Genomic DNA, 22,126 nt, shown 5'->3' on the forward strand with positions numbered 1-22,126 from the left:
GCTAAAATTATCATGCGTACCCTTATTGTAACCTACTACAAACAGGCCTTCCTGCTTTACAACTTTCTCCCTTGAAATCTATCCAAAATGCTGAAGCTAGAACCCTAACCTTTTTCCCCCCAGAGCAGTGTCTCATCTCCTGCTTAAATCCCTTTCCTGGTTTCTCATCAAATTCTGTATCATCTACAATGTTTCAGTGCACTTTCTCCTTCTGCTACTGTCTCCCAATATACTACTTACATTGTAAGCTCCCTAGGTAGGGGATTGCCTTACCTATGGTCTGCTGTTCTCTTTGTTGCACTTTTTGTATTATATTTCCCTGTATCCATTTGTAAACAATAGGCTATGTTGTTGGTGCTACTGTATATAACTAAAATTGTGCATACATGCAGTACCTATAAGCTTGAAGTTCATTTAATAAAAAGTTAACTAAAAACATAGAATGTGCAGCAAATGTAGTGTAGCTGCTAATGAATTAATTACACCCAAGACCATGAAAATGCTTTGTATACATCAACAAAAAGAAATATCTACAACCATAGGGAGAAAGTGCTTCAGGGGAAAACAATAACCTTTAGCTTATTAAACTCTCATATTCTCCCAAAAGAATCCTTGATGGGCATTGCTTAATAGAAGCTGGCGGACATTAACCAGTTACAAAATAATTGCTCAACTGATCAAATGGGGAAGATATTGCAGCTCAAAGTTAAACCTATGAAATTGGGTAGATTAATTGTTACAGAATTAATCAACTGAGTTGTATTTATCAAAAAATATGCAATGAATGAAAATCAAAAGTATAAATATTATCATGATAACTTTCTGCAATACATGAGTATTTACTTTTGAATATTGTTGTGGAATAAATAACTTTCAAGCAATGAAGTAGAACAAATCAAAATGAAAACAAAAGCTTAAGCATTGTTAGGACTTTCCTTGGAGAATATTAGAAAATACACTGACAATGTGCCTGCAGTCAATTGATTAGTTGCGATCCTAATCCGAGACTAATCAGTTGACTTCAATTTAACATTTCTGAAATAAATACAATTGAAGCGTATTGTAACATTATCAGTGATGTTTAATGGTTCTGAAACACAAGTTTTCTAAATAGAAAGTTTAAGACTGAAATAATTGCATGAACCAATCTCTCCCCTACTTTAGACAACCAACGTTTTACATATAGTCAGCAGTATACACTTGACTACTCATTAATGGAAGATGAGAGTTTTGGGCTTTGCTATACACATGCAGTTACTTAGTATTCACTATGTGGGAATAACTTTTGAAACCTCATATGGCAGTTTGCTTGAGGGGAGGGGGGAAAAGAGAGAATAACAGACAGTTTAGCCAGCAGCCAGATCTACAGAGGATACTATGGAGCAATGCCTGAAAATGCTTTCTGTGGATAAAAAATAATTTGAATGTTTTGCCATGAACGTATTACGTTATTTGATGCTTACTGAACTGAAAGCTTTGCCCTGTATGACTATATCATGATAATGTCATGAGAGATTGGGTATTTTAATCCCTCAGGTACTTAAGGGGTTAATGGGATTGGAGTTTTATTTTAAAATAACAGCTGTTGGAGTTGTAACATGTCAGGACTTTTTCCAGCTTTGTGCTTAGATTCAAAGAGGCTTGATTGAAGTTGGGTGCCTATCGTGTATATGGCTGATAGTCGAGATAAGGGCAGTGTGTGGAGACTTGGGTATAAAATATAGCCCCTGTGACAATTCTCTGTAAACATGTTTTTTTTTTACAGCTGAGCTTCAAAGCAGTTCTTGGCAGGGGGTGTATGGATGGCCAGGGGTATGGCTACAGAAGGTATCAAATCAAGAAAGCAACAAAGGAAAGGGTTCTTTACAGTAAGGGCAGTTAAAATGTGGAATTCATTACCCATGGAGACTGTGATGGCAGATACAATAGATTTGTTCAAAAAAAGGTTGGACATCTATTTAGAAAGGAAAGGTATACAGGGATATATCAAATAAGTATACATGGGAAGGATGTTGATCCAGGGATTAATCCCATTGCTAATTCTTGGAGTCAGGAAGGAATTTATTTTCCCCTTATGAGATATCATTGGATATCTGGTGTTTTTTGTTTGCCTTCCTCTGGATCAATAAGTAAGTATAGATATAGGATAAAGTATCTGTTGTTTTGGGCTCTGAATGAACTGGTGCACGCACCTGGAGAGAATAATTTACGCATTCGGACACGTTGCTACAACTGACTTTGGTGTGTTAAAGTGCATATTTTTTTCTATGATAAACAGAGACCTGAGGCCCTGGCAAATATTAGTCTGATATCTTTTATCATATTTGCATTCCCTCAGGTGGTGGCAGTGGATAGATATGATTTGCAATTGAATAGGGGTTAATATTAGCTCACTGGTTCCTGGAGGCGGAGAAAGATGGGGTGGCTAGAGTAGCCGTGTGTATTAACCCTGGTTGCATATCTAAGTCACGTGCTCACTTGTGTGTTGTTCGTGGTGGTGGTATATTGGGACGGATTGAGGAGAGATGCAACTCATTTGAGGGACCTTTGCGGAGGTGAAGGGTGGGGCAGCTTGCGGGTTGTGTATTGATTCTTGATCCTGTAGAGGAGATATTGTCAGACTTTTGCAGAGGTGAAAAGTGGGAAAGCTTGCGGGCATGAGTACTAACCCTTGGCCCATATGCAGGTCACATGCTAGCAGGGTGCCGTACGTGACAGACTACTTATTTTTGCTGACACAAGTATCCTAAACAACTCTGATAAAGAAGGTAATTTAAGCAGCCGTTTGGAAAACTCCCATTGGCTTGAATGGGAGTTTTCAGATTTCAATGTGCGGTCAGCCACTTTAGAGCATACTGTATTGCATTACCATCTTAAGGTCGTATTCTTTATTGTCCAAAGTGGCTGTACTCAGACGAGTACCCATGGAAGTCAATGGGTATTTTTGGCCAAAAATCAGCATGAACGGCCAAATTGGACAATATACAATTATCCCTTTTGTCTTTAAGTTCTTTTTCATTTTAATGTATACACACTGTTAAAGGGGTATTGAGAAATCTAGGTGCTTTCCAACCAGTGTTTTATTATGTGACTGGGTATTAAAGTATTTAACATTATCTATTATCGTGGCATTAGATATTCCCTATGGCCGCAATTGAAATGTTTGTTTTCTACTAAAGGTGTAGTGACCAAAATGACCCAATTGTAGCTAACTTTAAAAAATAAGTAAAATCTGAATGACTGTGACATATTTAAAAAAAACTTGACAGAAAAATTGTCCTCCTCAGCGCTGTTCTTGCTTTATTCAGTGCTCAGTGCAAAAATTGAAAATAGAAGAAAAACAGTGTATAGTGTCATACAGTATAATTATTCAATAACATTTCCGTGGATAGATTTCCCAATGAATTTTACAAGGGTATACATAGTGGATGATGGACATAAGTCAGTCAAACATTGTTAATGACACCATACAGGCATACCCCGGTTTTAGAACACTCACTTTAAGTACACTCGCGAGTAAGGACATATCGCCCAATAGGCAAACGGCAGCTCGCGCATGCGCCTGTCAGTACGTCCTGAACAGCAATACCTGCTCCCTACCTTTCCCAAAGCTGTGCGCAAGCGGGGAGACTATAGAGCCGGTTACAAATGCGTTATTTACATCAGTTATGCGTGTATATGACGATTGCAGTACAGTACATGCATCTATAAGTGGAAAAAAGGTAGTGCTTCACTTTAAGTACATTTTCGCTTTACATACATGCTCCGGTCCCATTGCGTACGTTAATGCATGGTATGCCTGTATATTGTGACATAAACCGTTGGTAAAGGTTTAGCTGATAGCCCTAAGTGTATGGGGTTTGGATTTCCACCTTAACCCTTCATACAGTGCATGGTAATGCACAATTGTGATCTAATAATTGAACTCAGTGCCCTATTGATGTTTCTGAGAAGGAAGAAGTTCCTCTTTTGAAGATGGGATGTATTCCAATGTTGAAGGAGTAACCTCATGAAAGTGGGATACAGAGAGCAATGTCAATAGTGCAATATATTTTTAAAATTTAATAAAACGTACAACACAATCTTGTGAAATGAAACTCACGGATTCCTCCGTTCTTTAAGCGCCTTAAATGAACAAAGGGGTGATATTCAGCTCTTATCTCTATCTGCTGGGTCCACCGGCGTCCGTCTGCTGCCTGATGCTGTATACTGTAGCAGCCTGTCTGCAGCTCCTTGTGTGGCGGGTACTTCCGGGTTCCTGCCCCAGCAGCTGATCTGTGCCTTCTCTGCTGTAGTGCAGGCACCGTTGTGGATCTCCTGGCCGTTATTAGTTCCCTCTCCGCTGCAGTTGTACTCTGCCACTCCGGATCGCTCTGTGGACTTCCTCCAAGTAGCTGTAGTGCTCAAATCACCTCCTCACCCTCAGCGCTTCATAAAAACAGTCACTGTTTGATCCACAGTTCCAATGCAAATTAAACAATTAGCAAAACATTTAGACATTACACATTTAAGCACTATTCCATTCTATAATTCAGCCTGTAATGCCATTAACGTGAAAATGGGCATAAAGGGTTACTCCTTTGTGTCTGCCCAGCACAAGCTTAACTGTAGTGTACAACATGATTCAATAACTTGATTCCGAATGTGTGGAGAAACAGACATAATTTGTGGAAAATGTTTTCATGGTTTACCTGCAATAAAACTGTGTAATAACAAGTAACGTCTCCTCTATCCAGAGGTCGGGTGCCTAACCTACATAGGCCTCTTGGATGCCTTGTCTATTGCCCTGGCACCATTCAAAATAGTCTTATGACTAATAGTCTTATGTAATCCAGAGGCTACCACTGTAGGGGAGAGGACTGCATGTTCCTTAGGTTATAGGTACAGTAGTACTGCCACTGTAAATTTCAAGTAAGTTAATCCTCTGCAAAATGTGACACAATCCTAGTTAGTAACTAAATATCTCATACAGGAATTTTCAATAGGAAAACTTCTGCTTTCTACCTCAAACATATAAAGCTCCAATATTCATATTGTAGCTCAATGTCATAGTCCAGGGGTGGGCAACTCCAGTCCTCAAGGGCCACCAACAGGTCATATTTTCAGGATATCCCTGCTTCAGCACAGGAGGCTCAATCAGTGGCTCAGTGTTCAACTGAGCCACCTGTGCTGAAGCAGAGATATCCTGAAAACCTGACCTGCTGGTGGCCATTGAGGACTGGAGTTGCCTACCCTAGTCCTACAGTGGGAGCGGTTTTCTTCTTCTTTTTTTTTTTTTTTTTTAAATCATGGAAGTTTTACAACGTATGGAAGTTTGGTTTATTCTCTGCTCGATGGGCTTCTTCTTTCTTTATTCATTGGATAACATCAGCTCGGACCATTTTTGCAAAATGACATGCTTTCTTTAATGTAATACTATTTTTCATTTTTGTTTTTTTTTCAGGCCCACGAACGTCTTGAAGATACTAAGCTAGAAGCAGTTAGTGAAAATAACGTGGAACTAGTAAATGAAATTCTTGAAGATATCTGTCCTTTAATAAATGAAGATAAGAACGTTGCAGAGTTAGTTGGCATACTTAAGGAACCCCATTTTCAGGTATGTGGAATTGTAGAGTGACAAGATTTACAGAAACCAGAAAGTACAATGATAAAACTGGAGGCAGATATAACCTGTTATGTTCGGAAAATGATCTAGGAATAGAATAAACTAAAGGTTGTTCATAGAGTTTGTTTTAGAACATTTGTTCTTTTTGGATTGTCAAGTATCCTTGCATGATGTTTTCGTGTGTGTGTGTGTGTGTGTGTGTGTGTGTGTGTGTGTGTGTGTTTGTTTGTTTGCAGTACAAAATATTGGTGTGAATTGTGTTTTTGCTAAATAGCTCTACCTACCATGTTTAATCAATTCCTACTTGAGAAAAATATACATGATTAGATTATAGGGAAATATACTGTATGTAAAATTATTCTGAATACTTGTTTATCCAATATTTATGTATAACAATCTTTAAATCCTAGAAGCAAATGACCTCCCAAACCACAGTGTACCAAATTGTAAAGCAATGTAATATTCGTTAAAAATTTGAAAATGATGATTTTAGTTTCCAACTTCTGATTCATCAGTGCTTTTTACACAACTCTAGATCTTTAGAATCCCTGTTGGCATATGCTCTACAGATCTGCCAAACAGTCACATATTTAAGTAGACGTAGATGGTACTTCTGCTGTCAAGTCGAATTTATTCCCGTTTCCATCATATATTATTCAAAGACTGTCCACAAAAGAAGTGTCACTTTTTTTGTGGCAGGTTCTCATAATTACATAATGTGCAATCAAGTTTAAGAGCGCTTTAACGAGGGTGTAAACATAATTTAAAACACCAGTTTATGTTAAACACTCAGAATATGCAACTCTACCACATTCCAATGGCAAAGCAGTCCGGATTTCAAAGTATGAAAGGTGTGCAAGATTTTTGGAGTGATACCTTTATGAGTGTCATCAAGTTCATTAAACAATAAAAAATAAATAAACTACAAATACCGCACATAATCAGCTGGGGGAAAAACGCATGACTTTGTTCCTTGCAGGTAAACAAGCAATGCCCTTTTTCCAAGACCACATTTTTCATATATATATATATATCAGAATAAATGAGTTCTTCAGTATTAGGTGATACCTTTTTTATTGGACTAACAATTTATGTCATAGGACAAGCTTTCGAGAGTTATCCTCTCTTCTTCAGGTCAAGCAATACTGATATTCAAAGGATTCAATGGCTAAAAGAGTGTAGAGAGGGAAAAAAACAACAGATATTTACTGTAGATAAGGTAGGGTGTTAAGTGTTTGAAGCTAGGGGACAGTGTCAAAGAAAGGTGGGGAGGGGAAGGGATGCTGGGGGGGAGAGAAAGTGTGGATAAGAATTGAGGCAAGCAGGATAATTACAAACAATTTTGATAGGGTGTGAGAAAACCCATGTCCGTATTAAGTCCTTTGGTTTTGGTGTCAAAGAGGCTTATCATTCTGAGTTCAAATGTTTTCCGTTCTTGGGTGCTTTTAAACATTCCATTGAGGATTTTGATTTTTAAATCATTTATGAAATGATCTGGTTGTGAGAAGTGATGTCCCACAGGTGAGCAGTATCTTCCTTCTTCGTGATGGAGTATAGTGTGTCTGTGCATATTCATTCTTCCTTGTAGTTTTTGGCTGGTTTCCCCAATGTAGCAACCTTGGTCACATTTGTTGCACTGAATCATATACACTATATTCCTGGATGTGCAGCTGTATGATCCTTTAACATTGAATGTTCTATGGTTGTGACTGGCTGTGGGATCTTGGCAAATATGTTTGCAGAGTTTGCAGCGTTTGTTGCTGCACGGTTTTGTGCCATTATCCATGTCTTTAAAATCGTTGTGAAGTTTTCTGCTGACTAATTTCTGTTTGAGGTTTGGTGGTTGCCGGAATGCAAGAATGGGAGGTTTGGGAAAGATTTCTTTTAATGTCGCATCCCCTGTCAGCATGGGTTGCAGATCTTTGATTATTTTTCGTATACCCTCTAGGGTAGGGTTGCATGGGGTCACTAGTGGTATGCGTGTGGTAGGTTCTTTCTGTCTGTATTGTAGCAGGTGTTCCCGTGGGGTTTTTAGTGCAGATGTAATAGTTTTGGCAATAGTCTTTGGTTTGTATCCCTTCTGTCTGAACGATTCGGTCAGGGTTGTGAGATGCCTGTTTCTGTCTTCAGTGTCAGAACATTATATTACCCCCTCCCCCCCATTCCCCTATTTTTTCATTAGTAATGAATAGGCGCTACTTCTTGGTTTCTCCTTTTTTGTATATATATATATATATATATATATATATATATATATATATATATATATATATATATATATATATATATACACACGACTATTAAGGTTATGGTGGGTAAAAAAAGTGACTAAAACCCTCCACGGTAAAGCATAAAGCAACTGTAAATATTCCTGTATATTCATTTGCATGTCTTAGACAGGTCTGCAACCCTGTCTTTCACCATTATCACCCAGCAAACAGCACTTCCACTGCAGCAAGGGATTCTGGGAAATGACATGCAAATGAGCACACAGTGCCACTTTTTATCTCATGCTCACATTACATGAGCAACCCTTAGTCAATGCATGCTGCTTTAAACACAGCTTTTAAGCAAGGACTTGGGAGATGCAAAGTCAGTTAACCCACTCACAGACATGTTTCAACCTTGATGGGTATCATCAGTGTGAGGTTGGCTCAAGAATCCCTTGCTGCAGTGGAAGTGCTGTTTTCTCGGTGATAATGGTGAAAGACAGGGTTGCAGACCTGTCTAAGACATGCAAATGAATATACAGGAATATTTACAGTTGCTTTATGTATATATATATACAGCTAAACCCCGTTATAACGCGGTGCTCGGGGTCCACCCCGAGTCCACCGCGTTAGTAACGGGGTCGCGCTAATTAAAAAAAAAAAAATGGCCGCCGCGCTCCTGATCGGGTGTGAGGAGGGAAGGAAGTTAAATAAATAAATAAATAATTTTTTTTTTTAAATGGCAGCGATTCATCCGTCCTCCCTCTCAGCCCCCTGGTTTTGCACGTGTCTGTGTCCTCCCAGCGTGTGTGTGTGTGCGTGCGTGTGTGTGTGAGAGAGAGAGAGACAGAGTGTGTGAGTGTGAGTGTGTGTGAGTGTGTGTGAGTGTGTGTGAGTGTGTGTGAGTGTGTGTGTGTGTGTGTGTGTGTGTGTGTGTGTGTGTGTGTGTGATGGTGAGAAGGGGTGGGCAGGGTGAGGAGACACTAATCTCTCTCAGGCTTTAATGCAGGGTCCCCTACCTGTTCGTCATCACCGCTACGCCCAGCATCAGAGCCGCTGTGCGGGGTCAGGGAGGGTGTGACAGATACCAGCACCTCGCACAGCCTGCGGGACTTGGGTTAGCTGCAGCTCCGGTCACTGAGTCCTGGTGAGCGGCGGGAAGGAGGGAGAGGGGTGGGGAGGAGAGGCTGGGAGAGGGTCCCGGAGCGCGAGGCTCCCCCTCCCCGGCCGGGTCCACCACGCCCGGCTCTGACTCACCTCCGCCCACCCTGCACTGCAAATCACCCGGGCAGGAGGAGTTGCCATAGAGACAAAGGGGGGTAAAGGATGCAAGCCACGCCCACTTACCTCCTCCTATATGGCACCAATGACTGCAGAACAAGCATCCCACATCCGGGCACTCTTACTGCCTGGCCTCATTCAATCGCCCCGCCCACAGCCCTCTTCTTGTCAATCAAGCCGTCCGCTCTCCGCCCCCTGCGGGTGATGTCATTATTCCAACCTCCACCGGGCTGGTGGGCTGCTGACATGTGAAAAACGGGCTGGTGGACTGCTGACATGTGAAAAACGGGCTGGTGGGCTGCTGACATGTGAGAGGGGGGGTGGGGTGGGCTGCTGACATGTGAGAGGGGGGGTGGGGTGGGCTGCTGACATGTGAGAGGGGGGGTGGGGTGGGCTGCTGACATGTGAGAGGGGGGGTGGGGTGGGCTGCTGACATGTGAGAGGGGGGGTGGGGTGGGCTGCTGACATGTGAGAGGGGGGGTGGGCTGCTGACATGTGAGAGGGGGGGGTGGGCTGCTGACATGTGAGTGTATTGTGAGAGCTGTGTGCAGTAAGTGTGAGCAATGAGCAGTGTCTGTGCAGTGTGTGTCAGTGTGTGTCAGTCTGAGCAGTGTGTGTGCAGTGTGCAGTGTGTGTCAGTGTGAGCAGTGTGCAGTGTGTGTCAGTGTGAGCAATGAGCAGTGTGTGCAGTGTGAGCAATGAGCAGTGTCTGTGCAGTGTGTGTCAGTGTGTGCAGTGTGAGCAATGAGCAGTGTGCAGTGTGTGTCAGTGTGAGCAGTGTGTGTGCAGTGTGTGTCAGTGTGAGCAGTGTGCAGTGTGTGTCAGTGTGAGCAATGAGCAGTGTATCAGTGTGTGCAGTGTCTGTGCAGTGTGTGTCAGTGTGAGCAGTATGTGTGCTGCAGTGTGTGTCAGTGTGAGCAGTGTGCAGTGTGTGTCAGTGTGAGCAATGAGCAGTGTGTCAGTGTGTGCAGTGTGAGCAATGAGGAGTGTGTGTGCAGTGTACAGTGTGTGTGCCGTGTGTGCAGTGTGAGAAATGAGCAGTGTGTGTGCAGTGTCAGTGTGTGCAGTGTGAGCAATGAGCAGTGTGTGTGCAGTGTGAGCAATGAGCAGTGTGTGTGCAGTGTGTGTGCAGTGTGAGCAATGAGCAGTGTGTGTGCAGTGTGTCAGTGTGAGCAATGAGCAGTGTGTGTGCAGTGTGTCAGTGTGTGCAGTGTGAGCAATGAGCAGTGTGTGTGCAGTGTCAGTGTGCGCAGTGTGCAGTGTGTGTGCAGTGTGTGTGCAGTGTGTGTGCAGTGTGTCAGTGTGTGCAGTGTGAGCAATGAGCAGTGTGTGTGCAGTGTGCAGTGTGTGTGCAGTGTGGCAGTGTGAGCAATGAGCAGTGTGTGTGCAGTGTGTGCAGTGTGCAAAAAAAAAAATGTAAAAAAAAAAAAAAAAATTTTAAATTGTTTTTTTTTTTTTTTTTTAAACGGGAGCCACGGGAAAACCGCGTTATAACCGAATCGCGGTATAACGAGGCGCGTTATAACGGGGTTTAGCTGTATATTTATTTAAAAACAAATTGTCAATACCGTTCTGTGGCTAACAAAATGCTTTTATTTGTGCAAGCTTTTGAGATACAGTGATTTCTTCTTCGGACGATCTTACAATTGATTAAGCCAAGAAATTTACTTTCAAACAAGACAGCTAGGAATTTTTTCTCTGTGGGTGAAGCCTATCCCTCCCCCTGTGCAGTATGCGATTTATGACTCATGGTGTTAAATGGTCCCTGAATGTTTGTGATGTTAGAGTAAGCATGTATGTATGTGTGTGTCTGTGTGTGTGTATATGTGTACAGGTATGTTTGTAAATCTTAATTTATAAAATGCATACAGTGTATACAGCGCTTTACAAAAGGAGTATGTAGACGGGGAGTGTATAACAATGGTGTTGGGTAGATGTTGAAATGTAAGAAAGTGTTGCATTTCTGTGCATGTGTGTGGGACTATGTGGTCCCTATTGGTGTAAAGGGATAGAATTACATTGTATTTGTATGTATAAGAGGCAGGTGTGTGTGCATTCATACAGTGCAGTATTCATAGACATGGGCCTTGGCACTCATGGGAAGAGAGTTCTCTTGTGTAGTGGCTCATGAAGATGTGGTCTCGGCTTAAGCCACCGGTGAGTGTCCCAAATAATTTCATAAATTTGAATTCATGCAAGAGTCTCTTTCGGTGTTCTGAGATTATATGTAAGCAAGCATGCACTTTTTATATTTAAGCATGACCAAATATTATTTATATATATATATATACAGAGTTAAGTTATGGTGAGTAAAAAAAGTGACAAAAACCCTCCACAGCAAAGCAAATATGCAAATGTAAATACAACTGTATGCTCATCTGCATGTCTTAGGCAGGTCTGCAACCCTGCCTTTCCCCATTATCACCCAGCACACAGCACTTCCACTGCAGCAAGGGATTCTGGGAAATTACATGCAAATGAGCACACAGTGCCACTTTTTGCTTCAAAAACCATTGGTTTTTGAAGCAAAAAGTGGCACTGTGTGCTCATTTGCATGTCATTTCCCAGAATCCCTTGCTGCAGTGGAAGTGCTGTGTGCTGGGTGATAATGGGGAAAGGCAGGGTTGCAGATATATATATATATATATATATATATATATATATATATATATGTAACGGTATTTCTGGCCCGGCCTGACCCACCCAATCTCACATTGGCCCCTGTGGTCTAACCGGTCCCCATTACAGTGTGGTAGAGTCTGGTGGTGCACCTGTTGGCAACAGGACTCCTGAGTCTCCCGCATGATGGTGTATGGGGAGGACCCGTCCAGACAGGCAGCTGAGGTAGTGTGCTGAGTCCTACCTAGTTCCAGTGCAGCGCCTCCACCTCATCAGGGTCCCTTCGGTCTCTTGGGGATGGTCCTGGCGAGGAACTCCTCTGTGGTGCTCCTCTCTGTACATTCACTCCACACATGTACACGAGAGGGTTTGTGATTAAGAGCATCTTTATTGGTTGATGTGGGCTAGCTGCCCCTCACAGTAGTTCCTCTAGCCACCCATATCAGTCAGTGCCACCCATATCAGTCAGTGCTTTAAAGGTGTAATTCTCCTTTAATAGGGATTCCCTATCCCAGCCGGGATGTCTTTACCCTGTGCCAGGTCCCTGGACACAGTCTTCCTTCTCAGCTACTATAACATAACTCAGGACTCAGATAGAACTCTGGCAGAACTACAGAACTGGACTAACTTTTAGACACAGTGCTGTGCCTTATGTACACTCTGGAAGCTGACACACCTCTGACATCACTAACCATGGAATCAGAGCATGTGACCACTCCCATCCATACACAGGGCACCCCACCAGGGTGTGAGGGCAAACCTCCATAATTACTGCTGGCATGCCCACAACTTACCAGGCCTTACTGTCAGCAGGAGAGATGACTGTAGCCATTTTACATGACCGCTACATTCTCCCCCTGGTGAATCCCATCGCCCTCGCTGGGACCTAAATTTAAATACTTTCTTCCAGGAAGCACTGTAACACATAACACATAATTGTTAACATCACAGATATCCGTTATACAAAAAAAATGACCACAGTAACATCTCGCCAAGCCCGCCCCGACCAGCAGCCACGAGCCCGCAAAATGCCTTAGTACCCCCTAATAATAGTGGCTCGGGTCAGGTTTCTTAACCTCTCTACCACCCATGTCCAGGACCGTGACATGATAGTGCCTAGGCAGTCCCCTCTCGGGCCTATAGGTCACCCTGTGTTTGTGTATATTCCTCCCTATACTCCACACTCGCATCAGGTGATCTATTCTGTCCTCTGCCCTCCTTCCTGTAACTTCACTCCCCTTATTGACTAGGTACATCTCGATGGTTTCCCTAAGCCACCTTTCCCTGTTCTCTTCTATCTCCTCCATGAGGGGTTCAGGGACATAAGGGTACTCCAACCCGTGGGAAGACTTGTATCGAGCCATTATTACCCGTTCCGCTCTACTGATCCTAATTAGGTCAGTCCTACCTGCCCTCCCAGGTAGCACCCATGATAGGGGTTCGTCAGGATCCACAGGATCGGACAGTGTGTCGGGACCCATGGGCTCTATCTCCCTGTGCTCAAGCTTATACCACCGTTCCTGCAGCTCTCTGTCTCGCTGTTCAGGGGTGAATTCTCCCTTGGCCCACCAAAAATCAACTACATCTTCCCTACGGATGAGGAATCGCGTACGATCCATCCAGGCCACATAACCTTCAAAGAGTGGGGCCCACCAACGGTGTTCTTTGAACCTGTGTGAATCCCCTGAGTCACTCTCTTCCGCATCCCCCCATGAGAATACCCCCGATGTCCGTGCCGACCGTGGTACGGACCACCGTGATGATCCCAGGGCCTTGTCCTCTGTTTTATTGGTCACAGGAGGCAACCACCGGCCTACCGCGGCCTTGCCTAATTCTCCCCCTCCCCGAGAAATGCCCTCCGTAGCGCAACTGCGCTGTCTTTCCCCAGTCCGTCTCTCCTCCCCCCCCAAAGGTATGTCCACAAGTTCCAGACTAGGCGGGGATCCCGTGGAACAGGTGATGGGGGCAGGGGTTTTATCTAGGGCGTGGGATGGGACATAAGGGCAAGCGATTGGACCCCACGGGGTTACGACCCGTTCTCGGCTGTCCGTAGACTGGTCCAATGAGGATAGCTCACCCTCCTCAGTCCTCGGATCGCCCATCCAACTCCTGGGCCTTTGAGGTGATCGGGGACCTTCCCCCGATCGCTGAAGCGTCGCTGCGTCTTCCCCAGCGGTTCCTCCGTCGCCACCGGAAGTGATGTCCTCCCCGGAACCGGAAGCGCCGCCATCTTGGATTGGACCCCCATTCGGGATCTCTTCCTCGATGACGACATCCGGATGCTCCGCCGTCGTCTTCACCGGAAGTGATGCCGTCTCCGCACGTGCGTCTTGGGCCTGGCACGGCCTTCCTACCGCTACGCCGTCTGCCGGGACAAGGTAAGTGATGGGGCTTCTCTTACCAGTCCGCAGGGGTGTAGGCGTCTCTCGCCCGTCGCCACCATATCCTGGGACGGAGGGACTCCGTCTCTCGGCTCGCCGATCTGCGGGGGACGTTCTGTTCTCCAGGCTGCTACTCACGCCACGGGGTGTCGTCCTCCCCGGTTCTGTTCTGGGCCTCGATTTCACCTCCGCTAGCTCGCGGAGATCCTCATCCGAGTAATCTGCCTTCCCCGACTTAGGGGTCACCGATCGGGGCGATAGTCTTTTCTCAGCGCGGTCGGGGGGTGACCCGACCGTCTCGGTTGCTGCTGACCCAGCCGATTTAATCGACTCCAGTCCCCTTTCTCCGGGACTTGCACGATTGATCCACAGTGCACCAGGGGACTCGGCGGAGCGCCTAGCCGTATCCCCCGGGGGGTCAGCAGATTGGATCGGAATGAACGTCGGCATTGGCCACAAGTATAATGTCCCGCATTGTGGGCAGCGTGCCGCCGTATTAACAATGCCTCCGGGCAGCCCGCATTGCAGGCAGAGCCCGACCACCGTCTCGGTGTTAGCCACCCTGACTACCAGTACCCCGCCGGGTACCGAGTAGGGCTGGGTGGATACCATAGTTCCCACAGTGGAGGAGCAGGCCATTCTTTTGGTAGGGACCACTTTCAGTATGGGTCTCTCCAGGTCAGTGGTTCCTCGCAACTGACCGGTAGAAGCTTCTGGGCCAGCCACTTCCTGCTTCGGCTCCTCCTTCCGCTGGCATAGCTGGAACCCGCCCCCAGGGGTTGCAATTATGGGCGGATCCCACAGGGGAATAGCATGCCCCTTAATTAAGGCCGCGCCTTTCTCAGTCCTGGTGGGCGCGGTCTGCGTTTTCGCGCCAATTTCCTCATCAGAGTGGGATTCTTGGGCCGCGGCTAGTTCCCGCCTTCTCCTGGCTGCTGCTTTCCGTGCAAAATATCCCTCCTTTTTGCACGTTACCTCCGCGGCCGGAACTACTTCTTGTAGTGGCGCCGTCTGGATATCAGTCCCTGGGCCCAGTGGGTGCATTCCCACAGGCCATAATTGAAAGTCACTCCCCCTGGTGGAAATCAGGGGAGGGTCCCATAGACTAAGCGGTTGACTCAGCACAGGGGCCGAGTGAGTCACTGTCCATGAAGGCGCAGCCATAGCTTTCGCGCCATACCCCCCATCAGGGCGGGGCTCTGCTGTTCGCGCCATTTCCGGCCAGCTCTTTGCAAGTTCTGTATCAGCCATTTTCTCTGCGACTGGCCCATGCGGTCTCCCTAGCAAGCGGGAACCGCCATTTTGGTTGGCTTTTAAGCCCGAAATGTCAGTTTGTTTGCTCTTCTCGCTGGGTTCCCCCCCAGTTATCACAATGTCTTCACACTCTTCAAGGGTGGCCCCTCGGTGTCCCAGACAGGACAAAAACGGGGCAGCCACGGCCTTCGCTCCACTCCAGAGCAGATCAGTTAAAGACAGCTCAGCGACAGTTTGCTCTTCAGTGGGGCGCACGCCACGGGTGCCTTCCCCATCAGCCTCTGGTCGCCATTTTGGGCTCTCCGCACCACGTGGATCCTCCATTCCTTGGGTTGTCACACTCTCGTACCAATTATCGTACATGGGGCTCCGCTCTGCGGGGCAGCCACCACACCAGTACAATAAAGATTGCTCAGATGCACCACCACATGTGTACCTGATCTAGGCTGGACTCATGTTGCACTACCTCAGGCTAGGCTCACTCTCTCAGTGTCTGCTGTGACTCCTTCCTCCCAGTCTGTGCTCCCTATGGTAAGTGTCTGGAATGGGCTAGAGTACTCTGGCTCTGCCATGCAGTACTTGGGGCGTCTACCTCTCTTGGTCAGCCTAGCGCAGACCCTCTCCAGGATTCCTGACCACGTTAACAGGCTATCCCTTCTGGCGTCCTACCAACTAGCACTACCTCAAAGTGACTCGGTCAGCTATAGCCTGGCTCCAGACCCCTCACTCCTTTCAGGCCCCTAGGTCGTCCCTGCGAACTGACAATACCCTGTCAGCCCCTGACCACCCCTAGGTCCGTCCCTACGCAGCACAGAGTGGCAGCAGACGCTCTCCCTGTTTCCCAGTGTGCCTAGCTAGAGCCTGTCCTGTTGACAGATCTGATCTCAGCAGCTCGCCTCCAAATGTAACGGTATTTCTGGCCCGGCCTGACCCACCCAATCTCACATTGGCCCCTGTGGTCTAACCGGTCCCCATTACAGTGTGGTAGAGTCTGGTGGTGCACCTGTTGGCAACAGGACTCCTGAGTCTCCCGCATGATGGTGTATGGGGAGGACCCGTCCAGACAGGCAGCTGAGGTAGTGTGCTGAGTCCTACCTAGTTCCAGTGCAGCGCCTCCACCTCCATCAGGGTCCCTTCGGTCTCTTGGGGATGGTCCTGGCGAGGAACTCCTCTGTGGTGCTCCTCTCTGTACATTCACTCCACACATGTACACGAGAGGGTTTGTGATTAAGAGCATCTTTATTGGTTGATGTGGGCTAGCTGCCCCTCGCAGTAGTTCCTCTAGCCACCCATATCAGTCAGTGCTTCCCTTTAAAAGGTGTAATTCTCCTTTAATAGGGATTCCCTATCCCAGCCGGGATGTCTTTACCCTGTGCCAGGTCCCTGGACACAGTCTTCCTTCTCAGCTACTATAACATAACTCAGGACTCAGATAGAACTCTGGCAGAACTACAGAACTGGACTAACTTTTAGACACAGTGCTGTGCCTTATGTACACTCTGGAAGCTGACACACCTCTGACATCACTAACCATGGAATCAGAGCATGTGACCACTCCCATCCATACACAGGGCACCCCACCAGGGTGTGAGGGCAAACCTCCATAATTACTGCTGGCATGCCCACAACTTACCAGGCCTTACTGTCAGCAGGAGAGATGACTGTAGCCATTTTACATGACCGCTACACACATATATATATATATATATATATATATATATATATATATATATATATACACAGGCCCAACATTTTGTCCCCCAGGGGGACCTTCTTCATGGGTCAGGGACCGAAATGTTGGGCCTGTGTGCAATAAATGTATCTTTTGCCCTAACTTGTTGTGCTGGTAATATAGATCACTTGTGCTCAAATTGTGACTATCACGTTCGAAGTTTATTTTCAACTAATAATCATTTTACTACAAACAAAAACAAATTCTGCTCTAACTTATGACTGAGGCAAGTCTAATGTTACCTGTAATTTTATTATATTAATTATCAAAGGATGTGTCTGAAGGCTCATAATGTGGAATTTAATACAGTGTATTGTTAAAAATGCAGATACAAGTAAATTGCATGCTGAAATAATAGGCATAGAAACGATGTTTGTACTTCTGGGAGCCTCTGTTGATAATTTTTCTTTGTTGTAAAAGTTTGAATGATAGAGACACATTAAATAGGTAACTAAGCAACTTCTCTTTGTCAGTGAAGATTTTTTCTTCAAATAAATTGAACTAGAATGTCATAATAAAGTGAAGCTGATTTGCTGCATAATTAAAAGAAAGGGCCAATGAGAGAAAGTGACACTAATGCACATGAATGCTCTTGTAAGTTTAAAAAAGTCCTCTTAGTTTACAACTGTATTTACAAATATTTTTTTTCTTTCCAGTCTCTCTTAGAAACCCATGATGTAGTAGCATCAAAATGTTATGATTCCCCTCCCTCTAGCCCGGAAATCAATAATTCTTCAGTGAGCAACCAGCTAGCACCAGTTGACGCCATTCGCATGGTTGGCATTCATAAAAGAGCAGGGGAGGCATTGGTAAGTACTGTAGTAGCTTATTGTACAATATAATACCAAAGTATTACAGACCCCTCTCGATCTTCAAAGTTTCCTACAAATGTGCAATTTGACAGACATCGAGCGTTATTTTAATTGTTGTCGTCTAGCAACTTCTGGAGCTGCTAGGAAAACATTACTATCTAAATGTTACATCCTTCTTAAACAGCAGTTGGCAATAACTTATATTATTTAGAAATAATAATTATGTCTCCTAGCTCTATGTATAGATAATGATATTAGTTGTCAAAGAGGATCCTGTCGTATTTGTATAGTGTGTGTGTGTGTGTGTGTGTGTGTGTGTGTGTGTGTGTGTGTGTGTGTGTGTGTGTGTGTGTGTATAATGTATGTGTGCATGTATACTGGTACATGGTGTATTACTGTGAAAGTCGCTGCATGGCAATGTTTGCAGATCTTTCAAGACACTTCAATGAATCCCTTAGATTTAATGTAAGCTATCTACTTTACCACTGACCACTGTCTACTGTACCACTGACTGTGAACTGACTGTTCACTTTGGTCCTGTGTAAGAATGCACCCTTGTGTGGACGTCCAATCTTCACCTCTAGATTGTTTCCTTTTTTAAAGTATTTCTTCCTGTCTGCATTATACTTTTTTTTTTTTAAATATCAATATAAAATAGTATGTCTACTCCAAAGTCCACAAACAGGCATTTTATGTATGTAATGAATTATATAGAAGTGTCCGTGTTATTTATTTTGCCCTTTCACAAGTGGAGCACTTCAGTATCCAGTGATAACTTTTTTTATTTATGTAGCCCTGGGTAGTTTTGGGGCTATAGTTCTTTCTCCTCCTGGCAGTAATACTTAGTAAGGGTAAGTTTGCCAGGAGTAATCATGGGTTCTCCCCACTCACTGCAGATCAGTGAGGCAGAGAAAGCAGTGCAGTCAGGCCTGTGTCCAATAAGGGACAGGGGCGGGCTCTTGTTGTATCTGTCTTAATGATCTGCATTTCCTGTATTTAGTCAGTTGCTCCTACCCTGAGAGGAGCTCAGTCACCAAACCCAGTTGTGCAGGGCTCTGTCGATCTGTGGGCCCTCCCTTAGGGGAGAGGCGGGTAGACTGTTCCTACTACTCTGATAGGGGGTAGTGGAAGAGCTAGGCCTGCTTCCAGGGCCTTGACTGGGAGTGTAAGGCCAGGTCCATCCTGCAGGAGAACTCCTGTGTTCCTGTACTGCTGTGTATGCTGCTCCAGTGTATGCTGTTGGTGCAATAAAGTGTTCCTGATTATAAAGAAGCGGTTGTGAGACTGGAATCTCTCATCCCTGAGTGGGACGTTCTATTCCAGGGATTCCACCCCATATCCTGGGGCCTGCAATAGATGGAGGCGCTGTCACCGTGAGTACGTACTTGGTATGTCCCCAGAAGCCTGTCCTGACCTTCCCCATAACACCATCAAGCGGGAGACTCAGGAGTCCTGTAAGCCAGCAGGTGCACCACACTAAATTACATGTAACATGGGGCAGTTTCCTCAAGAAAGGGGCCAATGTGAGATTGGGGGGGGGGGGGAAACACCGTTACATTTAGACTAAAAGTTTATAGTTTAAAATAAGCTTTCGAGAGTTCTACTCTCTTCCTATTGTCGAGCAATACTAATTTACATACGATTCCATACCTTTTAACATCTGTGATTTGACATCTATGTTAAACACCTGGAATAATTTGTAAATTCGTATTGCCTGACCTAAGGAAGAGAGTAGAACTCTCAAAAGCATGTCCCAAAATATTAATTGTCAGTCCAAATTAAAAAAGATATCACCTAATACTAAAGTACTCATTTATGTAATGCAATTTTCCACCAGGATTACATTTGGCCAAATCACCTTACATAGTTAATCTCAAAATTCCGGGGACATGGCCAACCGCTGAGCAGAGAGGATGCACAGTTTGAGCTCAGATTTGTTTTTAAAGTCTGTGCCAGGTAGCCCAACATCCGTGGACTACACTTGTCTTTAAAAAAAAGTCGACACCATGTGTTGCAAGATGGCGCTCATCCGCATCTGAAAGCCTCACAAATGAGCGAGAGAGTGGTCCCGGGAGAGGAGCACTACGACTTGGAGGCAGTGGAAAGTGCCGGCAAACTCCGAGGCACACTTCCGAGAGCGGAGTTAGAAGTAGCGGTGCAAGGCGGAGGACGCGGGTCTCCGGAACCTACCTCCAGAAGAGCGAGCAATCGGAAGACTAGGTGTGCACAGAGGGATAGTATAGCAGCCCTCCTCTCCTGGAAAGATGAAGAGGAAGGCTGATCACAAAAGGAACCAGCCCAGTAAGCAATACACTCCCCACCCAGGGACTACACCTTGCCTCAGGCTCCAAAACCGCCTGGCAGTGGTCCCTGTGAAATAAGGAGAGTAAAACCAGGCCTCTACAGCTCCTTGTTTGCTTAGCAAATACAAACCCTCTAGATCCAAACAGGGTGAACCCCAAGGCCAAGCTTCACACTCTCCCTGAGGTGGCTTGGACGCACTGCTGAGCCAAAAGCTCCCTCGCCCCCCACAGTATTAAGGTATATATAAAAAAATAAATTTAAAAACACGCAACGTATTGTACTTACAAAGTTAAGCAAATAACAGCAAATAATAATAATAAAGCTGTATACACACAAGACCAAACCAAATGGGCAAGTGAGTGAGATGCTTCGGGAATGAGGGGGCTTTATTCAACTTAAAATATGCATCACCTGGACAAACTCAGCTCTAATTCCTTATAAACCCTTGCCGATCACCAACACTCATGGCACCCCAGCAGTAAAAAAAAACACCACAGTCGCAGGAGGCATCCCTCTTCTTCACAAAGCGCCTTTGGGACTAAGGGACAAGAAGTGTCTACCTCAGGTGAAGACACGGATCTAGAATTAAGCTCCGAGGAGAAAGTAGACACCCTGCTCAACTCGAAAATGCTAGCATTTATTCAGGACATTAAAAGTTCTTTCCATTCTGAAATACAGACCATACAGCATAGCCTTAAGTATGAAATTGCCACAATAGGGGGACAACATTGCAGACTTGGAGAAAAAAGTGGACACCACCACCCTTGTCTAGGAGTCCCAGGCCCAATAAATACATGAAGTAAAAACTCAGGTCAAAATCATCTTCAAGAAACTGGAGGTTACAGAGAACCGATCAATGCATAATAACTTGTGAGTTGGAGGAATACCAGAATATGTGGATAATGTCCAACTTGATGCGTCCTCATCCACCTTTTCTTCTCTTACCTGAAATATTAGATGGAATCCAGACGGACAGAGCATACATGCTTCCTAGACCTAAAAACCTTGATCCGGCAAAACCACGAGACGTGATCGTCCGCCTGCACTACTTCCGTACTAAGGAGGAGATATTAAGAGCTCCTAGATCCATCCCAAAGATTGAGCAAGATAATTTCCAGCTTCTTATCTTCCGTGATTTCGCCCAAACTACGCTAAACAAAAGAACAATGTGTACGCAGATCACCCAGATACTGCGACCCAATCAAATTTGTTACCGCTGGGGATTCCCCTGCAAGCAGCTGTTCACCTATAAATGGACACTACACATTGTCCTGTCACCAGAAGAAGGCGAAGAAAAACTGAGATCACTAGGTTTACTTGAACTAGAGGACCCGGAGGTCCCTCAGGTGGCCCGTCCTCTACCTAGACCACAACGACCGGCATGGTTGAAGATTTCAACTCCAAGGCAAGAAAAAATGAAACGTACCTCAGCAGCCAGAGCTGACCATACTGTAAGATGGAGCCCATGACAGCATCCCAGGATTACTTTTTTGTTGGTGCGTTCTTGACGTGGGTTACTGGTTGATAACATCTTACTCATTCCGGAGATACTCTCCAAAGTTCAGTTACTGATCTTGCACTATGTACTAGGTACCATGGGCGTCCGCAGAAATGTTTTCAGGGGGGGGCATAATGTTAACTATACAGAGAGAGAGAGTGGTTGTGGGGGGGGGGGGTGACGGGGTGGGTGACTGACACTTTGACTGACTGACTCGTGTGTGACTGACACTTGGGTGACTGACTGACACTTGGGTGGGTGACTGACTGACTGTGGGTTGGTGTCTGTATTCATTCACAGACAGACAGACAGAAACACACACCCTCCCTCTCTCAGACTCTCCCCCTCTCAGACTCTCCCTCTCCCTCTCAGACTCTCCCTCTCCCACTCTCCCTCTCCCACTCTCCCTCTCCCTCTCAGACTCTCCCTC

The 22,126-nt window shown here is 45.3% G+C and overlaps 1 protein-coding gene across 3 annotated transcripts in view; it reads left to right on the forward strand.

The window, feature by feature from the left end:
- Positions 1-22,126, forward strand: part of PALS2 (protein associated with LIN7 2, MAGUK p55 family member) — a 208,588-nt gene that overhangs the window by 108,257 nt on the left and 78,205 nt on the right. For all 3 annotated transcript variants that reach the window (XM_075586787.1, XM_075586786.1, XM_075586788.1), the window contains 2 exons: positions 5,444-5,596; positions 17,739-17,891. In XM_075586787.1, the coding sequence (XP_075442902.1) occupies positions 5,444-5,596; positions 17,739-17,891 (306 nt within the window). The remainder of the gene's footprint in view (positions 1-5,443; positions 5,597-17,738; positions 17,892-22,126) is intronic.

This window comes from Ascaphus truei, chromosome 2 (genome assembly GCF_040206685.1).
Source record: "Ascaphus truei isolate aAscTru1 chromosome 2, aAscTru1.hap1, whole genome shotgun sequence".
Taxonomy (NCBI): Eukaryota; Metazoa; Chordata; class Amphibia; order Anura; family Ascaphidae; genus Ascaphus; species Ascaphus truei.